General features: G+C 40.3%; 1 protein-coding gene across 8 annotated transcripts in view; it reads left to right on the top strand.

Moving 5' to 3' along the window:
• tox2 (TOX high mobility group box family member 2) overlaps nucleotides 1-24,818 on the top strand; it is a 117,430-nt gene that overhangs the window by 75,737 nt on the left and 16,875 nt on the right. For all 8 annotated transcript variants that reach the window (XM_008279819.1, XM_008279820.1, XM_008279825.1 and 5 more), the window contains exons 3-4: nucleotides 998-1,057; nucleotides 15,498-15,788. In XM_008279819.1, coding sequence (XP_008278041.1) covers nucleotides 998-1,057; nucleotides 15,498-15,788 — 351 coding nt within the window. The remainder of the gene's footprint in view (nucleotides 1-997; nucleotides 1,058-15,497; nucleotides 15,789-24,818) is intronic.

The following is a 24,818-nucleotide window of genomic DNA, read 5'->3' as shown; positions in this document are numbered from 1 at the left end:
GTAAAATAATTCCATTTTTAGCTTTAAATACAGTAAAAAAAAAAAGGTGCAATTTTATGATCAAACAATGAAAACAACAAATTAGCAAAATTACAATTAAAACAGATTTTACATGTTGACATGATTTATAGTTTTGACCTGTTCTTTTAGGGTTAAGATGTAAATACTACTTTTTTCTGTATTTTTTTAATGTTTTAGAATGTTTACCATGTTTAGCATCTTAGCTTAGCATGTTAGCATGATGACATCTGCTTATTTTGAGCACTAAACACAAAGTACAGCTGGAGATAATAGGAATGTCATCAACTGAAAGTGATTGTTAAGGTGATCCAGGTCATTAGGATTCATCCTGTTGATATCTGATATCTGTACTAAATGTAATGAATAGTAATTATTAATATGTTTTAGTCTGAACAAAAGTGGTAGATTGACTAATCAACTGATAGGTCAACATTGTCATCCATTCAAAAAAATAAATAAAGCAGAAAAAGTCCACACGGAGAACGTTTCGTCAGTGAATATGGATACGCTGCAGTCGAATGAGTGACTGGCCAACTTGCTGGTGGACTAACTAGATGGCCGCTGGTGCGAATGTTGAGCTCTCAGTGTTGTGATGATCACTCCGTTGCGCCTTTGTCGTCTTGTGACACCCAAGGAATCGCAGCAGTTAGGTGTGCAAACACTTAGACACACACAGACACACACGAGCTGTAGGCAGGCTGAGGCGAAGAGTGTGAGTTACACAAGCTTTGACAGGGCCTAATTATACGTGTCTCTAATGAACTGTAATTACTGACATCCACCAGAGCATCGAGGTCTATAAGCTGAGGACTTGCAGTCATTAGGCCGCTGTGCTACACTGTTTCTGTATCTCCACTCACTGACTGAAATTTCTCTTTTCTATCCCTGTTGTGATGTGTTGGCTCCTGCCTAACTGTTTTCTCATTTCTCTCTCTCTCTCTCTCTCTCTCTCTCTCTCTCTCTCTGGCTGCTACAGTTTGATGGTGACAACATGTACATGAATGAAAACAACCATGAGTTCCTCCCGCCAAACCAGGTGAGTTCAAATTGCTCCTAATGGGGTGCCTGCTCTTTGCCTTTCTTTCTCTCATTTCTTCTGTTCCTCGTGATTGTTGCCTGAGTTGTTGCAGAGACATTTTTTTCTTCCACCACCGTTGATGCTTGTTAGCATGGACGGCAACTTGTTACTGAAAACAATCCTTGGAGTCGTGTGACATTGTGGCAGAAAGCAAAAAGACCAAAATCCTTTAAAAAAAAAAACAACCCATTCCAATTAGTTTATCTGGGTTTTACACTGACTGGAGCATTCTTCGATGCTTTATGCGCTGTACGTTTGAAGTACTCCCTTAGGATTGTTAATATGGGTTTTAGTGGTCACAGTGTGGAACAAATAGGAGTTCTTTTCTTCTATTCCTAGAACATGGAATCTAAATGCACTCAAATGTTTTGTCGATTAATGTTCTAGTTAAGTTTATTTACTGCCTAATGTTCATTTTTTTCCCCATTAGTTGTTATTTTGGCAACAACTTTTCGTCATATTAAAATATACATTAAAATCAACACTTACAGTAAATAGTGTAAAATAATTAAAATATAATAGACTGTTACACCCAGCTCAGTAAATTGGCATCAAAACATATGCATGAAAACCAATAGAACAGTTAACATTAAAACATTGACACCATAATAAATCTCACATTTTTTGCACATCCACTCAAATAAAAACGTAAAACTATTTATTGAGCTTATTTTTGTCAACGACCACTGTAGTTATTACTTACAACTTTTTTTTTCTTACTCACTTCTTCAAATATATCATATAGCAATGAAGTAGTTACTTTAAAATGACCTTTTGAAAAAAAAAAGAAAAAAGTAGTTATTGTTCTTGTGCAAAACAAATGTGTTTTCTTTATATGCTTAAGTTGGAGCCTGTGCACCATACACAGGGCAGAAGGCATGGAAACACTCAGGGACAAGTTGCTACTCCATCATTGTACTTCATAATTACATTTCTGCTTAGTTGATGGAAACCAGAGAACCCAAACCAGCAAACATCCAAATTCTGCACTGAAAGCACCAGTGCCATCTTTTTCTAAGGCAACAGAGTCACAACCATGATTTTTTATTCAAATTCACTTTATTCTAATTATACAACCATCCTCTATGCCCACTGTATTTTAACTTCAGTGAAAGCCAACACAGAAAACATAATGGCCTCATTGCAAAGGATTTATTAAGATCGAATGAAGGGGGAGTGAGTACTCTTCTGCAGTACATGTTAACCCTGCCAGATACACTGGAGCACAGCTGGTCATGAACAACTGGGAGACCATATGGTTGTGTTTGGACAGGGGGATTTGTGGAGTTTGGGAATAAGCCCATCTGACATACACAGGGGAGCAGGGAATTTGTCCCTGTCAATTGCAATTATTAGAACTGAACCCATAGGCGAGGGTGGTTCTTGTGTTTCTGTTGCATTTGCTGTTTTGCTTAATTTCTTAATGCCTTGGTTTGCTAATGTATGGCTCAGGGCCCAGAGTGAGACACAGAGCTGCTTATGTTTCCTGTTCTGCATTTGTAAAGTTTACTTAAACGCCTCTGACAACAAACATATCTGTCACAAAGTGATTTTCGGTGGAATACTGCTGTTATCTGACAAATTTCTCGTGCAGATAGTTGGCTGTCTGAAAAAAAATAAAAATCTTAAGAACCACTGCTTTTATCGACCATTTTTGATTCAGCACATGCAGCTTTACTGGAGTACTGATTGACTGATTACAGGCCGTGCTGTTGTGCACAGTATTTTTATGTTTTTGCTGAATTACTGAGGGACAGATAAAACATCGCAAATTTGGCATAGAAGATAGACACGGAGAGTGAGGTGGAGAAAGGTAGGGATCAAGGAAGCACGAGAGAAAGGGAGAGAGGGAAATAGCGTGAAAGACGGTGATGGGATGAGAGACGATTTTGCTTTGCTCTGTGTTATACTTTGTTTACTCAAGATCCCCTCATATTTGACATATGCCTTGCTCTATTCTCCGCTTCACCAAGTTTAGCCTCTCCTTTCCTCTGACAGCTAGAATCAGGGAGGCCTTAGGGGTGGACACACACTCCGACAACAAAACACAGAGATAGAAGAAATACAAAAATCACTGATCTGCACCTTCTTAGCTATGTCCTAAGTCAACACTACACACTAATCCCAAGTATATTTTAAGCATGTAGTGTAATCACACTGGAAAAGTATGCTTAATAAAGTCAACATGCATGCTAAGGACCTTATTAGGGTACTACATTCTTATAGTACTTTCTTTGTGGTTTATATACTAAAAATACACTCACATAACAATTTTGAACAAGAATTCACTTATCAATGGAAGTTCACAAGCAGACAGCACAAACAGCAAATCAAAAAAAACCTATTTCATAGTTTTTCTTTTCTGTGGCTTTCTGTAGCTAATCTCCAGTTGCTCCTCTATTTTCTTGATGCACTGCATTATGAGAAAATACTGTACATCAACAGCATATTTATAAACAAAAGGATTTTTAGTATCCTGACTTTATTTTTTCACTACAGAGTTTGCATTTAGTTGAAAATTGGGACAAAACTACATTTTGATTGACCTGATCAGTGCATGTTTCTGTTAATACAAAACATGTACTGATTTTCTTGCATTCTATCTAAAAGTATTCTATAGCTAGTTTATTTAAGTGTGTTCCATTGAGTTGGGATTTTGACTGAGTGGCTAAAGCGAAGCCTAGAACACAAAACAAAGCTGCAAATCTGTTTACACTTGAATATGTTTGCGAGTGTTGAAGTGAAATGGACTCGTGGCGAGCGGGATAAGACAGCTGCGGGGCTAATTTTTATTAACTAGTTATATTCTTCAAGAAATGCGCTGTGCAGCATACACAGACGCTATATTATTCTCAATATATTCCATTTTGAACAAAAACAAATCATACTGCCTAAAGCTGACTTTTCTCTGCTTGCTGCTTTATTATCTCACTTTAGTTATCTATCTTTCTTTCACCCAGACTCCCCCTCTTTTGCGCTTTCTCTCACTGTTTCTCTTTTTTTTCTCTCTCTCTCTCTCTCACCCTCCATTGCATTTAAATGTATTTGGGTCAGCGGTTCTGCCTCAGAACTGTGTGAACGAGTGTTTCTCAGTGCTTGGTTTTCTCTCACTTCAGTTTCGGCATGTTACGGCTCCGTTTAATATAGCTCACCTATACAAGTACATTTTTATTTTATTTTTTTTTATATCCATAAGGCACATTCATATAGGTCATAAGCATGGCCCTGGTGAGTAAATCTGGCTAAGTAAGCACATCGAATCATGCGATGCTTAGATGGGTATGTTCTAGTGATGAGTCACAAGGAAACGAGGTCAGTGCCATTGTCATATCGATGTTCCCATGAGCATCGTGGTATGACCCTGCTTAGTTCTCTGTCGTGTTTCTTCCAGTCTCTCTCTCTCCAGCCCCCCCCCAGCAGAGTGACAAAGTGTTAGTGATTCAATGACAAGGTCACAGACCCTGGTCTTGGCATCAACAAGCTCTTTGTCTGCCCCTGTGGCCGCTGACCATTGTCGTAGGAACATTGTAGAAAACCGACGATTAGAAGCGCCAGTGTCGTCACGGGGCTTCGATCTGACAAAAAAAAAACCCACAGTGGAAAAGCAGAAGAGCACCGCCTAAGTAGAGAATCTTTTTTTTTTAATAAAGGTCTTAGTGGGCCAGATCACCCAAAGTGAGATTTCTCCTGCTAATACTAAACAGAAGTGCGTCGTGACACGATCAAAGATAATGCGCTGTGGAGATGCCTTCTCATAGCTCCACAGCAAAGTGAAAGAAACAGTATACTTCATCAGCACTTTACCTTGACAATGCTTTCTTTTGATGTCTTTCTCCCTGACTTATGAATTAATTTAGCAGAACTGCTGTTTGAGAGAAATATGTCACAGAAAAAAAAGAACACAAGGAGGAAATGGGGGGGGGGGGGGGGGGGGTGGAGATGGAGAAACTGCACAGGGGAATAATTCGGCTAATGGAGTGACTGTTTGGATATTCAGCAGAAGTAGGAACGGAGATTATGATCTTGCAATTAGCGTAACAAGGTTTTATTGATTGGCTGCTGCTGTAGCGTCTTTGCTGCCAAGACGCTGCATGTGGTTTTAACATGCACAGTGTGTGTGTAGCCCAGCCAGTCACACTAGTCCGACTACTACAACACTGCCAGAGCAGAATCCAGCTCAGTGTTAAAATCGAGCTGTGGCCATTTCCTGATCATCAAAGCTGAAATATTATGGATTGCTGAGTTGAAAGGGTCTGTTTGAATGCATGATGATAAAGTGGACTGCATTTGCATTTTCCGCTCACTTTTAAGTTAATGCATTGCCCTCCTTCCCCTTTCAGTGAAATGCAGGTACGAAAAGGCGGTTTCTGGTAACGAGCGATTTTAAAGTTTGTCTGCTTTTTTTTTTTTTTTTTTACATGTTGGGAGTTCAAATGATGTTTTAACGGTGAGCTTGATGCTATTTCTCGTCTCTATTATTTTGTAAGTCATTGCTGGCAGGGATTGCTGCAATCCCTTGGGTGTTGTAATTGTAATTAGGGAGGTGTTTGAGTGCCAACAGCAGATCTGTGAGACACAGAAAAGTAGAGACATGTCAACGATTGACGGAAAGTTTTTTTTTTTGTTTATCAGGCGGCGAGCAGATGTGATTATGATTTGATTTATAAAACAAGTTGACAGACTGAACTCATAATGGGGCCTCAATGTTATTTTTTATTCATCGCATTTTTAATGAGAGATTTAGTGGTTAAGAACTCTACTTAACAGATTGGATCAGATATGATGTCTGACACATAGTTCTCGTGCCGAAACTTCTCCAAACTGAAGTCTTTTAAATATGATTTAGTTCTGCTCTAAAGCTCCCTTGTGTCTCTCATCTTCCCCCCATATGTTTCTGATGAACCATTGTAGAACATGATCCCATAGTCTTTTATGTCCAACCTTTGACAAATCTATCACCTCTTCCCTCTATGCTCTGAATTAAAGGCCCATTCCACCTTTCCAGTTTAGATGAGTAATTCTCTTGTTTGGCAGCAGCCCAAAGCCCAGTCGGCATGTCTGGAACCTCGGCAGAGCCTGATTGGTCGGGTTCAGTCGTGTGTGACTGACAGGAAGCCTGCTGATTGGGGGAAACGGTATCTTCGGATCGTTGCACTGATTAAAGCCTCGCGGCGGCGTTTTGTAAACTCCCGCCGTTCGGGGTCCCCACACTAGCGCCCTGGCCCTGCTGGTCTGAATTACAGCTTGGTCGCATTAGTCTGATTTACAGCTTCCTCCTGCTGTTTAGATTGTAGCTGGGTATCAGAGTGGCAGGCTCCTCCTCCACTACACTTCCACCTGCCCCCTCCTCTGCCTATTGATTCTCCCACTTGGTACCTCACACTCTTCTTGTCACCCCAATCTTCTTAATTCCTTGTCTGTTCCCCCTTTTATGTCACCTGGTTTACCTCATTTACAAGTCCCCCCTTTAGCTTCTTGCTTTCTGCCAGGACTCATCATCCTTCCTCTTTTCTCTGATTCACTCTTTTGGTCTCTCCCTTTTTCTGCACTTTCCTCTCACCCATCGTCCCACTCTTCACCGCCACTCTTCCCCAAATATCCTTCTTTCAAATGTCCTCCCCACCTCTGACAGCATCCCTTTACCTTTCCTAACCAGTGGCTCTGCATCCTGCCCTCCCCCTCTTTCTCTCTTTCTGTCCCTCTCTCTCTGTGTCTGTCTCTCTCTCTCTCTCTCTCTTCCACTCTCTCACTACATCTTTTGTGAAAATGAAAACAAAGAGCAGCCTGCCAAAATATTTCTATAGCCGTTCGCTGACGAAGCAGGGAATGGAGACAAAGCAAAAAGATGTGCAGGCATATTTGTTGCGGCAGCAGAAAGATGGAAAGCTCTCTCCCTGTGGCCTTTTTACAGTCATTTGGAAACTCCCCACCTCACCCTCCTCACTCTCTCCTGCCCTGTTTAAAAGCCTTCTGTTTGAAATACTCATCTGACATGGCACGATACATAAATGCACAGCTGTATATTTGTGTAAGGCCCTCGCTCTGCCAAACTGTTGCCCTAGGTGATCAGATGAAACTAATGGCGAGCTTAATGTGTTTGTGTAGGCCTTTCACCCCATTGGATGCAGTGACAAGAGGCCACTCTTGAGCTGGATCACATGCAGGGATAAAAGATATAAAATGCACGATGTCTACTCAGCCTTTTCCTAATTGCAGAGAGTTTTTTTGAAATTTCTTTTAAAAAATAAAACTTCCAAAGTTTGCCTTGAATTGTTTTTTTCCCCCATGACTGTGAGGGGGAAGAGGGAGGGGGGGTGAGAGCTATAGGCTATTAGAGAGGAAAATGTTACATTGAACCGCGATTCATTAGCAAAATGCTTGGTTAATTATTGATGCAATATCTTCAAGGTATGAAAAAGCCCAGAGCTGACATCGATCCATGTTGACGTATTTCCTCTTCTTAGAGAAAGTTGAAATGAGGTAATATAATTTCTCCTATTAAACTGGTTAAATAGCGCAGAGTGAAAATGTTGGTACAAAGCCTGGGGCAAATGGCTTTTATAGTTTTACATTAAATGTATTTGTGAGTTGGTTGTAACTCTCCTGTACTGCAACATGGTAGGTTAACCTCATAAGAAACAGATTTTACTTGAATGCCTGCTGCAGTTAACACCACCTAGTTGCTATTTGTAGAGTCTATAGTCATCTTAGCAGCTCCAAAGTTACTAAATCCTTAAGGTGGACATGAATGTCTTCAACAGTTTTTGTATGCTATCTCACATAAAAGTTGTGGAGCAACTACAATGCCAACCTCACGGTGGCATTATTCTGGAAGGACTTACTGACCAACACTGCCATCCCTGGAGGATAGCGTGGCTAAACCTACAAAAATCAGGCCTATCAAGTTGTTCTGGTTTAAATGTACTTCGTGGATCTGCTGCGAAGCTGGAGGTCCCTTTGTGGACACTTTTATGACGCATCAAGCATGACTTGCAGCACAGAGCTCTAGTGAGAGACAGGGAGGTTCATTGACACTGGAGAGCTGTCTCCTCCACTCCCCTCCACTCACAACCAGCCTCTTATTAACAATGGCACCAAGAGTACGAGGGTCCAGATGTTAGTCTCCTGCTCCCACCAGCTGTGCCAGCCTCCGATACACAGCCTCATTGACTCTGAACCAGGGAGGCAAGACACTTAAGAACACACTGACACCACACACACACACACACACAGAGTACAGGCAGCCTCTTACAGTAGGTTCTTGTTTAAAAAAAAAAAGAGATACCTTGGAAATGTTCACAAAAGCATTCAAGAGCTATTGCACTCTGTTTCGTGCAGACAGAAAACAACGGCAGATACACATCCACCGCACAGATTAAATGACACACACATGGACACACAAACACACATATGCACTCTCACCAGCCACATGCACTTTACACCCCCCCCCCCTCTTCTCCTGGTGTAGAGTTAGCAGCAGAGTTATTTGTGGGTGACAGGATCCTAACAATTCTCAGAATAATGCACATTTGTTTGGATGACTGCGCCATCAGCGCTCCCTTTGTTATTTTGAACATTGTTAGAGTCAGTCGGTACAGATTCACCAACCCTTTTTTCTGCTGTTTTTTTTTTTTTTTGTCCATTTACTTGTTCTTCTAACAATAATTAGTTTTGTCATTCAGACACAGTAGCACCATTGTCCACATGCTAATAATGATTTTTGACAGTGGGCGCAGAAAAGTAGATAACTGAAGAGTCATTAAAAATTAAAAAAACAGTTGACTGGCTATTGTTTTTTTTTCTGTTTGTTTTTTGGCCTTGTTGAGTTTTTTTGTGCTGCTTCTGTGTAGTAACTCACTCGGCAATGGCAGTGGCTGTTAAGTCTTGCAGAGCATGCAGTGGTGTGCCAAAGTTAAAAAGGCTTCCCTCTTTGGGAGACATGGCTGCTCCCAACAGGAAGAGACAGAGGGGGACTCTGGAAATAATGCTACATGTCTGCCAGTGTAACGTTGTAATTCTAGATTCATCCTGTCAGGCAATAAGTTTGATTATGGTCCTCATTTGAAATGTTGGATTCATCTCCTTTCCCCTTCCCCCCTTATTTTCTGCTCCTTCCTCTCCGTTTTTCTACTCCATCCTCCCTCTCACCCTCTCCCCCGCCTCCCTCCCTCCTCCACCGACAGCAGTATCAACATCGGCATCACAATCACTCTAGATGACTATTGGGAAACCTGAGCTATCTTGTGCACCCATGGTTTGTTTTCCGACCGCATTACTGGAGATCACAGTTTTCACTGACACTGTGCGGCATCTGCATATCATTACTACCACAAGGTCCTGAACTCTCTCTGTGCACCAGAGAAAGATATGAATACTTATTCTATTCTATTCTATTCTATTCTATTCTATTCTATTCTATTCTATTCTATTCTATTCTATAGTCATTTGGAAGAGATTGTGATTCTAGTTGAATGTTCAGCAGTAATGATGTGGTTGTTGTAGCTGACAGCTCTTCTCCATTAGTCTTCTCTCTTGCCAAAATCAAGTGTGATTAGACAGTGAGGAGGAAACAAAGGCAACAAGAGAGAAGAGGGTCAGTGACACATTTTCATTGAATCAAATTAATAAAAGAAGAGGGAAAAAAAGGAGGGCAAAAGTAACATATTAGCCACAGTAGGCACCTAATCTCTGGGCACTTGCATCAGTTTGCAGAATAAAAGAGAACGTGTATGAGAAACAGACAGAAACAGAGTTACAAGGGAGGTTGTGTTTATTATTTGATAAAGCCTCCCTTATAACCTCAGCATGTTGTGCAATAGCTCTGGCTCTCCTTCAACTCTGCGGTGTGCCACTTCAAATTAGTCGCTCGTGGAGAGGGCCTGCCCCGTCTTTGCAAAATGCATTAGTACACCACTCAAAGCCTCATACAGCCTAGGGTTAAATACAAATTATATCATTTCTGTCATCCAATCAAATCACGCTGACCCCTTGACCTGTGAGATGAGTCAAATGCATAATGAAATATGACATGGCACAAAAGCTCTGATTGTAATCTGTTCTGACACGCGATCAGATGAGGGTGACCTCCTGACCTTGACTGACAAGTGAGACGAGCTCTGGGAACAGGATACACGAGGGAGAAGAAGGGAAGAAAACATAAAAGAGAATGGGGGGGGGGGGGATACATGCAATCGGAAGGGCTGGTTTTAGTCAATGGGGAGGTTAGTTACTAAAATCACCTCAGTGTCTGGGGTGAATGAGGTCATCTGCATCTTTGGACTTCGGACAGTTGGTGCCCACCTTAATTATTCTGTCTGTTCCCTCCATATTTTCCATTCCTTCCCGTTGGTTTCTCCGTGAGGTTTATTTCCTCGAAAGAGTGTGTCTTTGACATTTTTTTTTCCCCCTCCCCTCCCTCCTCTCTTCCCACCTTCCCATCCAACTCATTCGCCGAACAGAAAGTTGATGGTTTAGCATCCCCCATCCCCAGCGCTCTTTTCATGATTCCCAAACAGTAATCGTGACAGATAAATAATGCAGCTGGGCTATTTTAGAGCGAGATGAGATGACAGAGGGATGGGGTGGAGGGAGGGTGTGCGGAGCAGGCACCAGAACTGTTTTGGCTTTACAAGGGACAGACCCGACCAACTGGGCCAAAATCTAGGAGAAGGAAGAAAGTGGAGGTGTAGGGTGGCTGTAACTGGATCTGGTGCCCCCCCCCCCGACATGATATTGTAGCACAAGAACAACCATGGCTTTAATTAAGCCTGAGTTGACGGAGCGAGATGATAGATAAGGAGAGAAGAGGAGAAAGAGTATCAAAAACAGCCAGCAAAGAGTTCATGCCGTTTAGATTAGGCTCTTGAAGTAAGCGATCTTTGTAGTCAGACGCTATTTGCCTTTGCTGTGTTACATTAAAACAAGAGCTGTGTGTACACTAGTAAACAGGATCATTCATAAATACGCAGCATAATCCTCCTTCGGGAGAGCGATGGCGGATTGAATGAAAATAGATGATAGCTCTTAAATTCATTGCAAAGATAAATCCACAGTTTTCTTCTTGAACTGGACTGCGTGGAAAGGAGAGATAACGGTGGCCTGACTCTGCATCTGCGCGCCGAGTACGGGAAGGTGTTGGAACAAAGAGTGTCGGAGGTGATGGAAGTGGCGGTGGTGTGTGTGTGTGTGTGTGTGTGTGTGTGTGTGTCGGGGGGGGGGATTTTAAGCATAAATCACAGCCGTGACAAAGCTCTCCAATAGGCAGATAAGTGCACATTAGTAGTGAGACGGATATGTCATCGTCTGTCTTGGAGCTGTCGGTCCCGCCCTCTTCCCCGCAACAAACGTTGACTTGGGAGGACTCCAAACTCTGCGTCTGTGTGGAACACAAGGAACCGGCCTGAAAACACAGCACTTACGCTCTTATTGTGTCACTTGATGTCTCGCTGGTGGAAAACGCTCACAGTCTGTGGCCCACTTGTCAAAATGTTTGTGTAATGACGATCCTTTTTGTTTGCTAACCGGCAAATGATACAAGTAGAGCTGCGATTACTCATTACTGGGATTGCAGATTGTTATTTTCTAGAATCATAAGTTAATAATTTAGTCGGTGTCAAAATAAAATCAGAAAACAGCTTGCAGCCCGCCCCCCCCCCCCCAAAAAAAAAAACTAGAAAAGCAGGAATATTTTAATAAGTTGTGTAAGTTGCTATTAAGTAACTGCTTAATCACCTGATAGTTTCCACTCAAAACACACCATTACACCAAGTTCATGCAATGTTTAATATATACTACAAGGCATGCAGCTTTTTATTGTGCAGATACATTATATTTGACAGCAGAGCCGTTCTAAAATGGTTATACAATTTAACATTAACTGCATGATGTCCTAAATCCTGATTTCTACAGGCATCACAACAATAATCTAATAAGAAGTAGAATATACAGATAATGAGCCATTAGCCACAGTCAATATCATCTCCAGAAGGCCTTGAATACTCAGGCAGTGTTACAGAGGGAGGGAGAGATCTGTGCCAAATAAAAGACAAGCTGGAAAGCTCCCCAATCAATGTTATTTTCTCTCTCAGTCCCAGACCAACTGTCTATTCATCTGTTTCTTTCAAATGAAAGGTGTGCTGGTATGTAACACTTACAGTTGAGAGATCTGTCTCTTAATTAAAATGTTACAGATTGTGTTTCGCTCGCTGTGCACACAGCATACTGTGTATTGGAAATAATGTTCCCTATAGTGCTGCGTATTGATCAGCTGCAGAAAATAAAGGATGTTTTAGTGTTGAAAATAGAATCTGTGTAATGCAGCTTTTGGTAGGAGTGTGGCCCTGACTATTGAAAGTAAACCGATGACGGGTAGCTCATAGGGAAAAAGGAAAAAAGAAAAACAAAGAGGATGCTTTTGTTTGAAAAGCCAATTCCATACTAGGACACATGCTGCTCTATACGATCCATCAAATGCATTGCCTTTGTTTGGATTTTACTTTTAAAGGAGAAAAGAGTATACATTAGCCAAAGTGTACATGTGGTTCTGTACATGCAATCTCATTCTGAATAGAGGCATATGAATAATTTATCTTGCCACAATCCAACTGGGAACGTCCTTGGTATTTACATTTTATCATCAAGGGCACTGGATGAGCCTTCACAGCAATCTAACACGACACATCCGCAGTCCTTGTCCCTTTGCACAATCAAAAAGCAATGGATGGCATGGGGAAAATGTTTTTGTTGTTTGGATATTTATTAATACACTGAGGAAAAAAAACAAAAGATTGATGAACGCGCGGGGTGATGACTAAGCACGGTGGTCGTTGGATTACACAGTGGTCTCCCACAGTCAGAGTGAAGCACATGATGGCTGAGAGGGGACACGCACTGGGACTCACTTCACACAATAGCTCCAATGTTTACAGCAGACAATTTAGTTTCCTTCCAACAATTATGAGGGAAATTGAATCTCAGGAAATGTTCGTTTTCTTGTCCATTAGACCAAACAATAACACTATCCCCAAAGGTTTGCAAAAACATCTGTCTTCAAAGGACAGTCCAGAAAATTAATATCAACTTGCTCGCAGGCTATGTCAGGACAAAGTAAATCAAATTGAGGCAATCACACTTCTTTCTCCTCTTTTCTTTTTTATTTGGTGGAACATTCAGGAAGATGAAAGTGCGCTTTTAATGCTGAGTGCATCTTTACGTTCTTGCTTTACAATAAAACATTGCTAACCTCCTTTTTTGTGGTAGAATTAAAGAGGGGGTGTTCTAGGTATTGTAACTTAATGAAATTCCTCTCATCTGGCTTTGTGCTTACTCCCTCAGATTGGTATTCATTTAAAAGACATTGGATACATTTTAATCCTGCTGAAGTTGTTGTGGAAAAAAGATTCCTCTGCTATTATGTGTGATATAAATGGAAACAAAAGGCTTTACCCTACTGTTAAGTCAGAAGCATGAGGATTTAAAGCTGCTTTCGCTTCTAAATCAACAAACACCAACATCAAACAACAATTACATTCACGTTGTTAATAATTTTTGACGTTTATTAAGGTTAGTTTGCAGTAAAACAATCCTAGTGTTTAATTCCAAGCAGCTGAAAATGCTTATTTATCATATAAAAAAATCAGATTCTTCTTTATATATCTTTTTAAAAAAATCTAAAATTGATATACTCAAAAAATAGCAGAATAGGCCTTTGCACTCACCTTTATTCTAAAACAGGGTTGAAAGAAACAAGAAAAAAATGTACCCTGCATCCTTTCTCCTTTCTTCCATCTCCCCATGCCCCTTATTTTCTAAAAGTATCTGTTTGAGAGATAAATGACCACTCTGCTGCCGAGGATGACAGCCTACACAAAGATGATATTGAATTGATTTCAGAAATGTTGCAGAACTGACTGTTTGATGTATACTGCTAGACATGAATCATAAAAATTCTATTAAAAAACCCTTGAATGGCTGACACCAGAATATTATTTGTGATGATTAATTTGACTCAGTCATTACAATGGGAGTCAAGTTGGATCGTCTCAGACAAAATTGCTTTTCATTCCCCGTTGAATTTCCCTGCTATTTTTCTTTTCTTCTTGCTCTGTGCACAACTCTGATCTGATTGGACTTACTGTGTTAGTGTGACAGCACACAAATACAGCGACTGTTGGTCTTCTTTATTACCGATCGCTGAGCATCGGGTTTTTGTTCCGAAATGAGCTGTTTAACATTTGAAACAAAATTATACCTATTCCACTGCAATGACAGATCAGAATTTAAACAGTTTACAAAGCTTTTTATGGAAAGTCTCAGTTGACAAAATGTTAACCAATCATATTTCTTTAGGCTATTTTTGGCAGTGTTTTCAGCTCATATATTTACATTATTTTTTTAAATAATCTTTCAAATGCAGTTATGTCTACCCTAAGTATTAATTAAGCGACCTTCTAATACACCATAGCTTTAGATGACACCACAAATGCAGTGCTCAATACATTCAAGAATAACTCAGTGTTGCATTTTTTTCAACTCATCAGCCAAATGTTGGTGAGGAGTTCTCTGCCAAATAAACCTTGGAATCCACTGCAAGCAAATGAGCATTAATGCATGTCATCATATTTTGTTTTCTTTCCAACAAGCAATACTAATTTAACATGAAAATCTGAAATTTAAGAGGCAAACACCTCCCTCCAAACCTGAGGTTGACTTTATGTACATCTTGTTAGTAATTTTCCAATATTACTTTGATGTTGGTTTTAATAATAAGAAAAAAAGAACATTTTCCAACAGTCTTGTTGTTGTGAATGGCTATAGCAAATTCAGCACACTTGCCGTTGCACTTGGGGGACAAAACATTCTGCCATTGTTGTCCGATTCATCCCAAACTGACCACTAATCTAAAACTAAACTAGTTTCTGCAATAGCTTTTGTTCACGGTTTGGGAAACACACAAGGAAGTTTGAAGTTTGGCGATTAGATGTTTTTCTCTGAAGTGCACATTGGTAGCTGGTAGTTGGCTTTTGCCCTTGTACTTTATATATACGGGCTTGTACGTTTGACTTTTCAGTAAAGAGCAACAGATTTTGTAATGCTGCTGCTCACCTTTAGTGGTACTGATAATTCGGCTGCATGGGAGAGGCTATATCAACCTAAGCCTGTAAAGTGCTCCAGTCACCTTTGCAGGAAGTCCTTCGAGCTTTGAACGCACTTTTGGAATCCATTGCACCTGATTTAACTATTCCCACTTTGCATCTTCTGCTATAAACTAAAAGTCTGCATTGGCAACCTTTAAGTAATAGTGCCCCATAGAAACTTAGCTTCAATTTGAGCTGTTCATACCACTTCTTCAAACCTAATCTCTTTCACTTTTCATGTTTGTGCCTGTCCCTCCACTCAGAGCTACACAGGTCAGACAGGCGGTGGTGGTGGAGGAGGAGGCGGAGGCGGCGGCTCCTCCAGTGGAAACGGAGCCGGGGACGAGGACTACGAGATCCCCCCCATCACTCCGCCGAACCACCCCGAGCCTCCTCTTCTTCACCTGATGGAGCACGACTCTACAGGCTACCTCTGTCACTCGCTGCCACACAATGGGCTCATCAACCCGTACTCCTACCCAGAGCTGCCCACACTCATGATGTCGAACATGCTGGCACAGGACAGCCACCTTGTTTCCAGCCAAATGCCCTCGGTGAGTAGCGCTACGTGGACTGAAGCATCCCTTGGGGGGCCCTGTGCTGTAGCAGCAGACGGCTAATATTTGAAAAAGCAACATTTTCAGATGATTGAAGCTTGTGATTATGGGAAAAAAATATAACTTGTGCTTTGGACGAGTGAGTGTTAGTTTTAAATGGAACCTTTTTGGTTTTGAGGTGTGATTTGGTCAACTATAATGGCTTAAACCATAAGAAAGAAGTTATTTTATGTCTATAGTAGCCAGGAGGACATATGGGCAAACTGTTAACCTTCACATATAACCACAAACAAACACTGAACACACACTGCAGACTGAAGCAGATACACTGCTCCAGTTAAGGGTAAAAAAAAAGAAGTAAGGAGCACATCAGAGGTTGAACAGATTTCACTTTTTACAGTGATTTAACATGATTTTTAAAGGTTGTTGTATATTTCAAAACATCTAAAATATCCATTTAAAAGATGTCAACCCTGTAAAAAACACTCCAGCTTTTAATATGAAACTAGAACTTTTGAAGATAAATGCAAATTTTCAAGAGAGTGGAACTAAGTGGAGGAACTGGATGATTGTTCAGTGGTTACCATGTCAGCTCTAATGCATGGTGCAAAGGATTGTGGGAAATCCATCAGCATCATATCTGCATCGACTGCATGCATCGGTCAATCTGTCAGGCCTTCAAACATGAATACATGCTGATTGCTCCCCTCAGCTTCTCGCACAACTGCACCTCTACAAATTAGCATCTCCAAACCATAATTGCATTCATGAGAACTGCTGGAAATAGGGCAGGTTTTCTATCACAACAAATGATCTAAATCTGTACAGCTGCACACATGGACCATATGTACAGGCTGCAACACACATGTAATGTCTATTTGGAAACATTTCTTATAGTACGTTGCACCCGTAGCTCTAAATGTGTAGTTTAGTTTTGAATTTGAAGTGGAGATTAATTGACTGTTCCCTACTTAGAAACAAAAAATGTAAATACTGTACTGAAAAGTGTCCCTTTTATGTAGCATTTATGTGAGATAGTGTCATATCTACATGCGTCTCTTTGAAATGTGGACTGCTGATGTTTTTTATCGATTGAAAGAACAGTAAACAATGTTAACATATGCAAGATTTTGTGCATCCAAGGTTTGAAGGTCAAGAATTCTATACTGTCGTAACTTATTTGATATTGACTTACATATCATAAACAGATATAGAAATAGTTACACTTGACAGATGTGCCTTTCTGGTAATTTAATAAATTACCTGCGGCAGGTCAGGTTATAGATGCTTCATGTTGTTATCTTTCTCTCGAACATCACAAAAGCCACCAGTATATTTTGCGTATGTTAATAAAAAAAAGATAACAGCGCCTGTTATATACAGTGCACACTAAATACATACAGATGCATATCAAGGTCAGGCATAATGCTCATCATAAACAGCAGAGATAAAGACAAACAACAGTCAGCACATAGTCAAAATATGGCTCGATAAAGATCTGAAATATAAACACACTATGCATTATATGTAATGTTGGAATATTCCCCCGAGGTATTGAATTCATGTGTCATTTATCTTCATATTCATTTCACATTTTGGTCATGACCTTTACCGTGGAGACAGTGGTTGATTGGCCAGTCTTCCACTCGGCATTCGGGGTATTTGTTACTGCTACAGAGGCCACACTCTGTGCTTTTAATAGATTGAATAGTGCAGGCTGTGTGATAAAAATGCATGAGATTTTAAATGTTCAGCTCGCACACAATCAACATATATTTAAAACACATATTGTGCAAATGCTGCTAACTCCAGGTTATAATCCTGTAGGGGTTTAAAGGGTGCTTTTGGTTTTGGCAGTGGGGCGCCATGCGTACTGTAAATACTATATATTGTCTACATTAAGTGTATATTACGGATAATTTAGCACATAATCACGTGAGTTTTCAAAAAGAAACTGCAAATGTAGCAATTAAAGCACCAAATTCAAAAGGGTTTCAAACAAAGTGATCTGGATCTTTTTGTAAATTGCACTTTGTCTGTAAACCTCTCAAATCTTTCTAACTGCCTCTAAAAGAAGCTCCTTAAACATATAGGAGATCTTTTCAGGGCCCTGCTTGAAAAGCAGCATATAAAGCGAACTCAGAAATTTCTAAATCAAATACTCTGCCTGGCAAAACTACCAAACCGTAGCAGAGGTTCATTTGTGCTGAGAACGGAGTGTCTATTAAATTGGTGCCTCACCTTGACACAGTCTGTTGAGCAGAGTAATTAAGCAAACTCTGCAGTTCAAACACGAGATGCTGAATACCTCACTTGACACGGATAGATAAATAATGAGGGTTAATTCCAATTTTAGACTGTTTTGGTAGTTAAAAGGATACAGCGTACAATGTGGCGGCGGCTGCTGCTGTTGACATTGTACTGTATGTGTGTGTCCAAGTGTGTCTATGTGTTTTTTGTGTCTTCACTATAAACAATATCTCTGCTGTTGAAATGGATCTACTACATCTGGAGGTCAGGCCTTATATTCAATCTTGAGCACATTGAAAAAAAAATCCATTAGGGTTCATCTTTCCTGCATCAGCCATTCTATTGTGGTGCTGCAGTGAGATCTGTTTTCATCAGGCAGATTCAATACGTGAGCTGGGCAATGAAAAGAGTGCAATAGAGTTGGATGAAGCAAGGAGGGGTGAGGATGGAAAGAGCGAGTGAGAGACAGAAAGAGAGAGAGAGAGAGAGAGAGAGAGAGAGAGAGAGGGAGGGAGGGAGTATTGTGAGGGAGAAAGCAAGAAGAAATTGTAAAGAGGAAAAAGGTAACTCTCATTCAAAATGAGCATATACCTCCAGTTTTCTGTACCTCCTGGATTTCATTATTAGATATTTTAGAGATAATTCAGTTGAGTGAAATAAGGTTATTCTGTCTCAACAAAAGGCTGAGAGCCTCTGGTTTTTAAATGTGTGCCTACATGATTCAAGTATGAGGAAATTTGAAAGTACTCCAATGCAGGTGCAACAATACAAACATAAAATAAATAGGGCGATTATATAACAAAAAGGATTTAGAGTAGAGCAGCGTTACAGCAGCAGTTGATCATAGCCAGGGAGCTGTTGGACAGAATAGATAGGGTGTGTTTAGTTCTGTTGTGCGAGGAAGAACTACAGGACTAAATGGTGTTTTAGATTTACATCTATCAGTGCATTGAACAGTGAATTGTATGTATGGAAATATGCACACGTGCTTGCAAAAAATAAAAAATAAAGGGTAGAGGATAAGACTGGAGCTTTATTATATTTTTCTTTCTGTCAGCAAATTCCATTAAAAGACCAAGTATGTGTTTCTGACTTCCCCACACACGTAAATCTTTAACAATGCTTCACATTGCTTCATTAATTGAAAAGTCAGCTCCCAACACAGCTGTGTGCTGTAGTTTGTTTTGTTTTTTTTTTAATAGCAAAACAGGACAAAACGGTGAACTTGTTGGGTGTTTCAGCAGCAGACTAACACGTATTTGGTTTGCAGCAGCAGGATGGTGCATGTGGAATCAACACAGCCTGGGTTCACGGAGCATGTTAATTATAGCGTCAGCTGATTTAATAGTTTCTGGACAATAGTGGAGGTCTAGAAGCTGTGTCGGACTAATTCATAATCTGCAAATTCATTCGTCATTACTTCTTTAAAGGGAGTAGCTATTGGTTTTCTCATTCCACTTAATGGACTATCTTTGTTTTTTTTTTTCTGCGTTTTTAACACATAATATATAAATTGTGATTTTGCTATTTTCTGACATTTTATTAACCGAACAATAATCTCAGTCAAAATAATCAGCACATTCATTAATAGTGAAGCTACCAATTAAGAAAATGCTTTCCCCCCTATTCTAACCCTTTAAAAGTAGTCATGAACAGTGAGTGTGAGGAGTTGATAGAAGTTACCTTTCTTCTCTCCCATGCTGACTCTCTAAACCTTTCCTAATTTTGTAAAGAGGCCATTTTTAATTCATATTTTCTTTTTTTTTTTTTTTGCTGATGCTTATTGTGGTCTGAAGCCCCTCCTGGCCAAACCTGATATCTTTCAGGGAGCTCTTTTCTCTGATGCTCTGATGCACTTGGCAGGGCCTCTCTCTCTCTCTCTGTTAATGCCCCCACTGTCATAGCATCTACAAGTTCCAAAACACATTAGACATTTAATAGCCTTGCTCAGGTTGCATTGATCTTATCAATACACCCCAGAAAGATACACATCTCGGCTGCTACTATTGAATAATTTCTGGTCTCACAAGGAAAGTGGCCTCATTGTTGTCTGTTCCATCTTCATTTACGAGTCAAATTTGCCTAAAGCTACACTGTTTAATTACTGGCTGGGTAGATGTATTTATTTAAGCCTCACACCTGTACTGTGACGACTACATCTGCAGTCTGTTTGAACCGAAAAGCTTCATATTCAATTATGATATATTTAAAATGCCCCTTAAATTCATATGACCTGTGTCTGCAGCTGGAATATATTATCTTTGATTAAGTTTTTTTTTTCCCCCCTATTCGTCAATGGTGCATGCAATATTAGCCATCATCAAACTGGCTCGAGTGTGATGTTTTGAATATGTAACAGATGATGAATGTATAATCAGCTAGAGGATGCTATGCATAACAGCAATGCATTTGGAGAAAGCGCTACATAAAGGAGCCGCCTTAGCGCCATCAAACACTCAGGTATTATCTCATTTGTTTTTTTCCAGAACACAAGACGTGAATCTGCTTGAATGAGGGTCAGTTCGTTTGTAATGAGGCACCGTAAAGATCTGCCTGCCGCATTCATATTCAAATTCTTTTTTTTTCTGATTTCTTTTGTTGCAACATTTGAATGTGAGAATTTGCTCACAAGCTCTTTATCTTTAGTTGGTGAGGTTAATTATCAAGTATTAATCCCACCCCGATTGTAATGTTAAGTTGGGTGGAAGCCTTGTTTTCTTTTCTTTCTTTATTTTTCCTCACAAGGTATTAAGTGCTGCTGGCAGGTGCTCGCTCTCCAAGCCTGTGTGAATGAAATATGAGCTGCAATGTCAACTGAACTTGTCACAGACAAGCTGGGATGAATTAATGATAAGAGAGCAGAGGTGTGTTTTAATGTGTTCTCTCTCTGATGGAGGGTCTCAGCAAACCTATTATCGCATACTGTACACCTGCTGGTTTTTGTACAAACACGGAACAGAAAAAGGTGGATTAGAGATACGGTGATGCATTTATAGAGGAAATCTTGGCCCTAATTTTAAGTTTAAGGAGTGAATATTAGATCAACCAGCCTGCAACCAGATGACTTTTCCGAAGTATTGTAATTAAGTGTGTTTAGACTTTTCCAATAAGGATTTTAAAATTGTCTTACGTCTGCCTTTAAAGACTTTCTGCTTTTCTAGGCTTTGCTTTATTCTACACTTTTTATTCAGATGAAGAAAACCTATTTCTCCTTTGAAAGACCTTCATTTTTAGTCATTTTTTAAAGGGATTAGAGCGTCTGCAGAAAATGATGGAATGTCTGTCGCTTTTCACCACAGTTCAACAAGCCCAGTGATAGAATGGGACTTATATTAGTTATTCCAATGTTGATTCAGGCATAGATGATTTTGAATGATCAATGCCTGCAGCGGAACAAAAATCACTTGCTTGTTTGATGGCCTCTTGAAATATACAAGCAAAGGGAGGGCTGTTCCTTAAACTGCTTCCCTTTTTTGCACTTTTTTGTGATTATTTATTTTCAAATTGTCCCTTAGGCTAATGTTCCATTTTGGCATTTCACACCTCCCTCTCCCATAAATGAACCATCACAGCCATAAATCACCGGACAAACAGAGACTTGTGCAAACCCTGAAAGGTTCAAAGATTTATGTAACACATTCATGTTTTCCACTTCCTCATTTTAGTACTCCACTGGTAAAGCCTAGCTAATAAAAGGTCCTATTAATATTTCCTGTTGCTTAGCAACGGCAGGCAGCAAGTAATAGCATTCTGTGGAAAAATAGATGACCGATAAGGAAAAATTCAATTCTTTTCTCATCTCCTGGGAGAAAGTGCCTTATTTCTCTGGCAATGTGATATGAAACTGTAGTTGTATATTAAGAAATATCTTAAAAGAAATATAGGTTATTTTCCAATTTCACCATTTTGGAGGGATTTTTATTGCAGGCTGGATTGGCAGCTCATCTTTTCTCTCCACCCTGATGAAGTCAATTAACCTACCAGATTAAGCTAATCAGAGGATATGGTGCCGACTTCATTTCTTTTGTTTTAATCAAAAATTCTAAAGAGATGGTATTAAATAACACCGGCACCGATCTTTAAAAGGATCAGTTGTGTGGGACAAATTGCATTTCATTTATATTGCATGTGTAATTTAAACTTGTTTTGCACAAACACAGGCCAGCTTCTATGGACTGCCATGCAAAACCTCCGCTAATAACACCGCTTATCACTGTGATCACCGGTAATAGAAGAGGATCTCTACAGTGACAATTTTCAATTTAGATAATTCATCACCTAATATTTCAAAAACAACTGAGTAAAATACGTGTTATCACACACGTGTTGTCAGCGTCCTCCTCCGTACTGTAGATGCGATCACCAGTGCCATTCAAGCACAGAACAGAAGCTAAAGAAACAAACGCAGATTCAGCTGCAGCAGATAGCAGGTGTTATGAAGCAGATACAAAGATAAGGGATTTCATATTACACTTAGCCACGCGCCCCTGCTGAGATTTATCATGCCATGAAATCGTGTCCATATTGCACTGTGCCCTATCTCAACCATCCATCAGCTCATTCTGCTTTCACCACCAGGAATATTCAGCCCTGGTGGCAGTGGAGAGCCATCCCATGTCATCTCACTCTGGGACATCTCCCCCTGCTGTGCCACCCGTCACCATTAGCCTCTCTGTCTGTTAATGTGCACGAGTGGCTTGAGTCAGGATTACAACACTTGTATTCACATTATATACTTCATAGAGAGACCTAAGATGCAGACCACATTCGCGGGCAGCAGGTTTTTCGATCCTGTCAACAGAAACTATTAGATGTTGGCACAGCTTGCAAAGGAATAGAAGGAAATGTTAGGCCAAATTGTCACAAAGTATGCAAAAGTACGACATCTGTACAGAAATTAAGTCTCATTAACACCAGTGGATCCTCCTATTTCCCTTTTCTAGCACCAGAAGTGTATTCTGAGTTTGTTGCAAAAGGTCTTAACTGACCATTCACCTTGGTGTTTAGTGTCATCTTGCAGCAAATTTTCTGGATATGTGCGAACGTCAGATATAAATTCTCCGCCACATATAAATAACCTTGGCGTGACCTCCACTCGTATGCCGCATGCAGCACTGTATGTGCTTTTTCTTAACATTTCTGTGCTCTTTGTTGTTTTTGTGTTCATTATTTCTGCATGTTCTCCTTTTTTTTTTTTTTTGTGCAAGCATGGGCGCACACACACACACGCACACACACAAAGTGCATTTGACACGGCAGTCAGGAGTCTCATTAGTGGGAGCAGAGGAGCCTTGCCTTCTGCTGTCAAGAGTGTTGTCCCTGCCGCTCCTCACAACCGTCTCCTACATGTCATGTCAGGCAAGGCTCTGATTCTCTGACGCTGTGCTTTGTGAGGTGAGCTCAGAGACACGCCCGGGCTGAGAGGGAGCAAGAGAAGGGGAGAAAGAGACAGAACAAGAGAGAGAGAGAGGGAGAGAGAGAATAAGAAAAGACTGAGGAACAAGAAAGAGAACTGGATGGGGGGGGGGGGGGGGGGGGAATGGAAAGGAAAAGAGAGGGAGAAAATAAAAGCAAAGGAGGTTCTAACATTAGCAGTAATGAGGAACATGGAGGATGGTGCCGAGGGGGACATCATGACATTACTATCTGCAAATCAACCACCGCCTTGTTGCTGCTGCAGATTCACTGTGAGAGACGTTCAGGGTGGCACTGTACTTTTCAAACCGACAGTCAATCACAGGCAGAAACATCAGCCTCTTTGTGCAAATGCTTACAGCTGTACTTTCTGTTACGCTATTATCGGCAATTTATTATACCAAAAAATACAATATCCACCCAAAGGGACAACAACATAAAAGTTGATCTCTTCCCTTTTTTTTTTAAACTTTTGTTATGACTTCACTTTGGTTTTGGTGTTTTAAACTTTTATCTGCGTGGCACGACTTAAAAGTCATTCCTGCATTTTATGAAAATATCAAATGTGTCGGCTTGTTCTTGGCTTTGAAAGATATAGAGGCGAAGTACATTTCAACAGTGTGGCTACTTAAGACGTTCTCGGAATAAATTGCTTTCTTTCTCTTGTAAAGTTTTGTGTCGAAACCCACAATTATTTCCTTGTACTGCTAGTTTATGAGGTATTGCTGTTTTTCCTGCCAGTTTAATTACATGATCACGGTTCAGCGCAGGAGGTGCAAGAGCAAGTATTTTATATATCCTTTTCCCTTTTCACTCGCATGTAATTGGAACGATTGAAAGTGACCTTAGAGTGTCTTGTTTTGGCAACATGCAGCGACTGCCAAGATAATAAATAAAATGAGGTTTTAATAGTGTGTTGCTAAATACAGTTGGCTGGAAGTACACCTGGAGCACAGCATCAGATTACATTTAAATCAAAGTCACCTTGCCTTATTGTATAATATATAATAAAATACTTTTTTTTTTAAAAATGCAACCAATTAAGCTCCAACAAATCCTTAAAACACTCGTGTTTCTCTTTCTTAAACATCCACTGCCCATCATATCTCCTTACTTAGCATCTGTCTGATGTCACAAGAAGGCAGATACAGCATTTTGCCTTCGCTTTCATACTTAAGTAGCGTATGATTCATGAATCCACTCTCTTATTAATTCTCCTCAGCTTGTGTAAATGACCCTCCTGGGTATATATAAGCTTGATAAACCAAAGACGTGGATGAAGGGAGAGAGAAAAAGGGAGAGACAGAGATGGGGGAGAGAGAGAGAGTAAGCGAGGAGGAAGGCGGGAGGGGATGGGAGGCT

Source organism: Stegastes partitus, unplaced genomic scaffold (assembly GCF_000690725.1).
Source record: "Stegastes partitus isolate 25-593 unplaced genomic scaffold, Stegastes_partitus-1.0.2 Scaffold171, whole genome shotgun sequence".
Lineage (NCBI taxonomy): Eukaryota > Metazoa > Chordata > Actinopteri > Pomacentridae > Stegastes > Stegastes partitus.
This window is presented reverse-complemented; position numbering and strand designations above follow the sequence as displayed.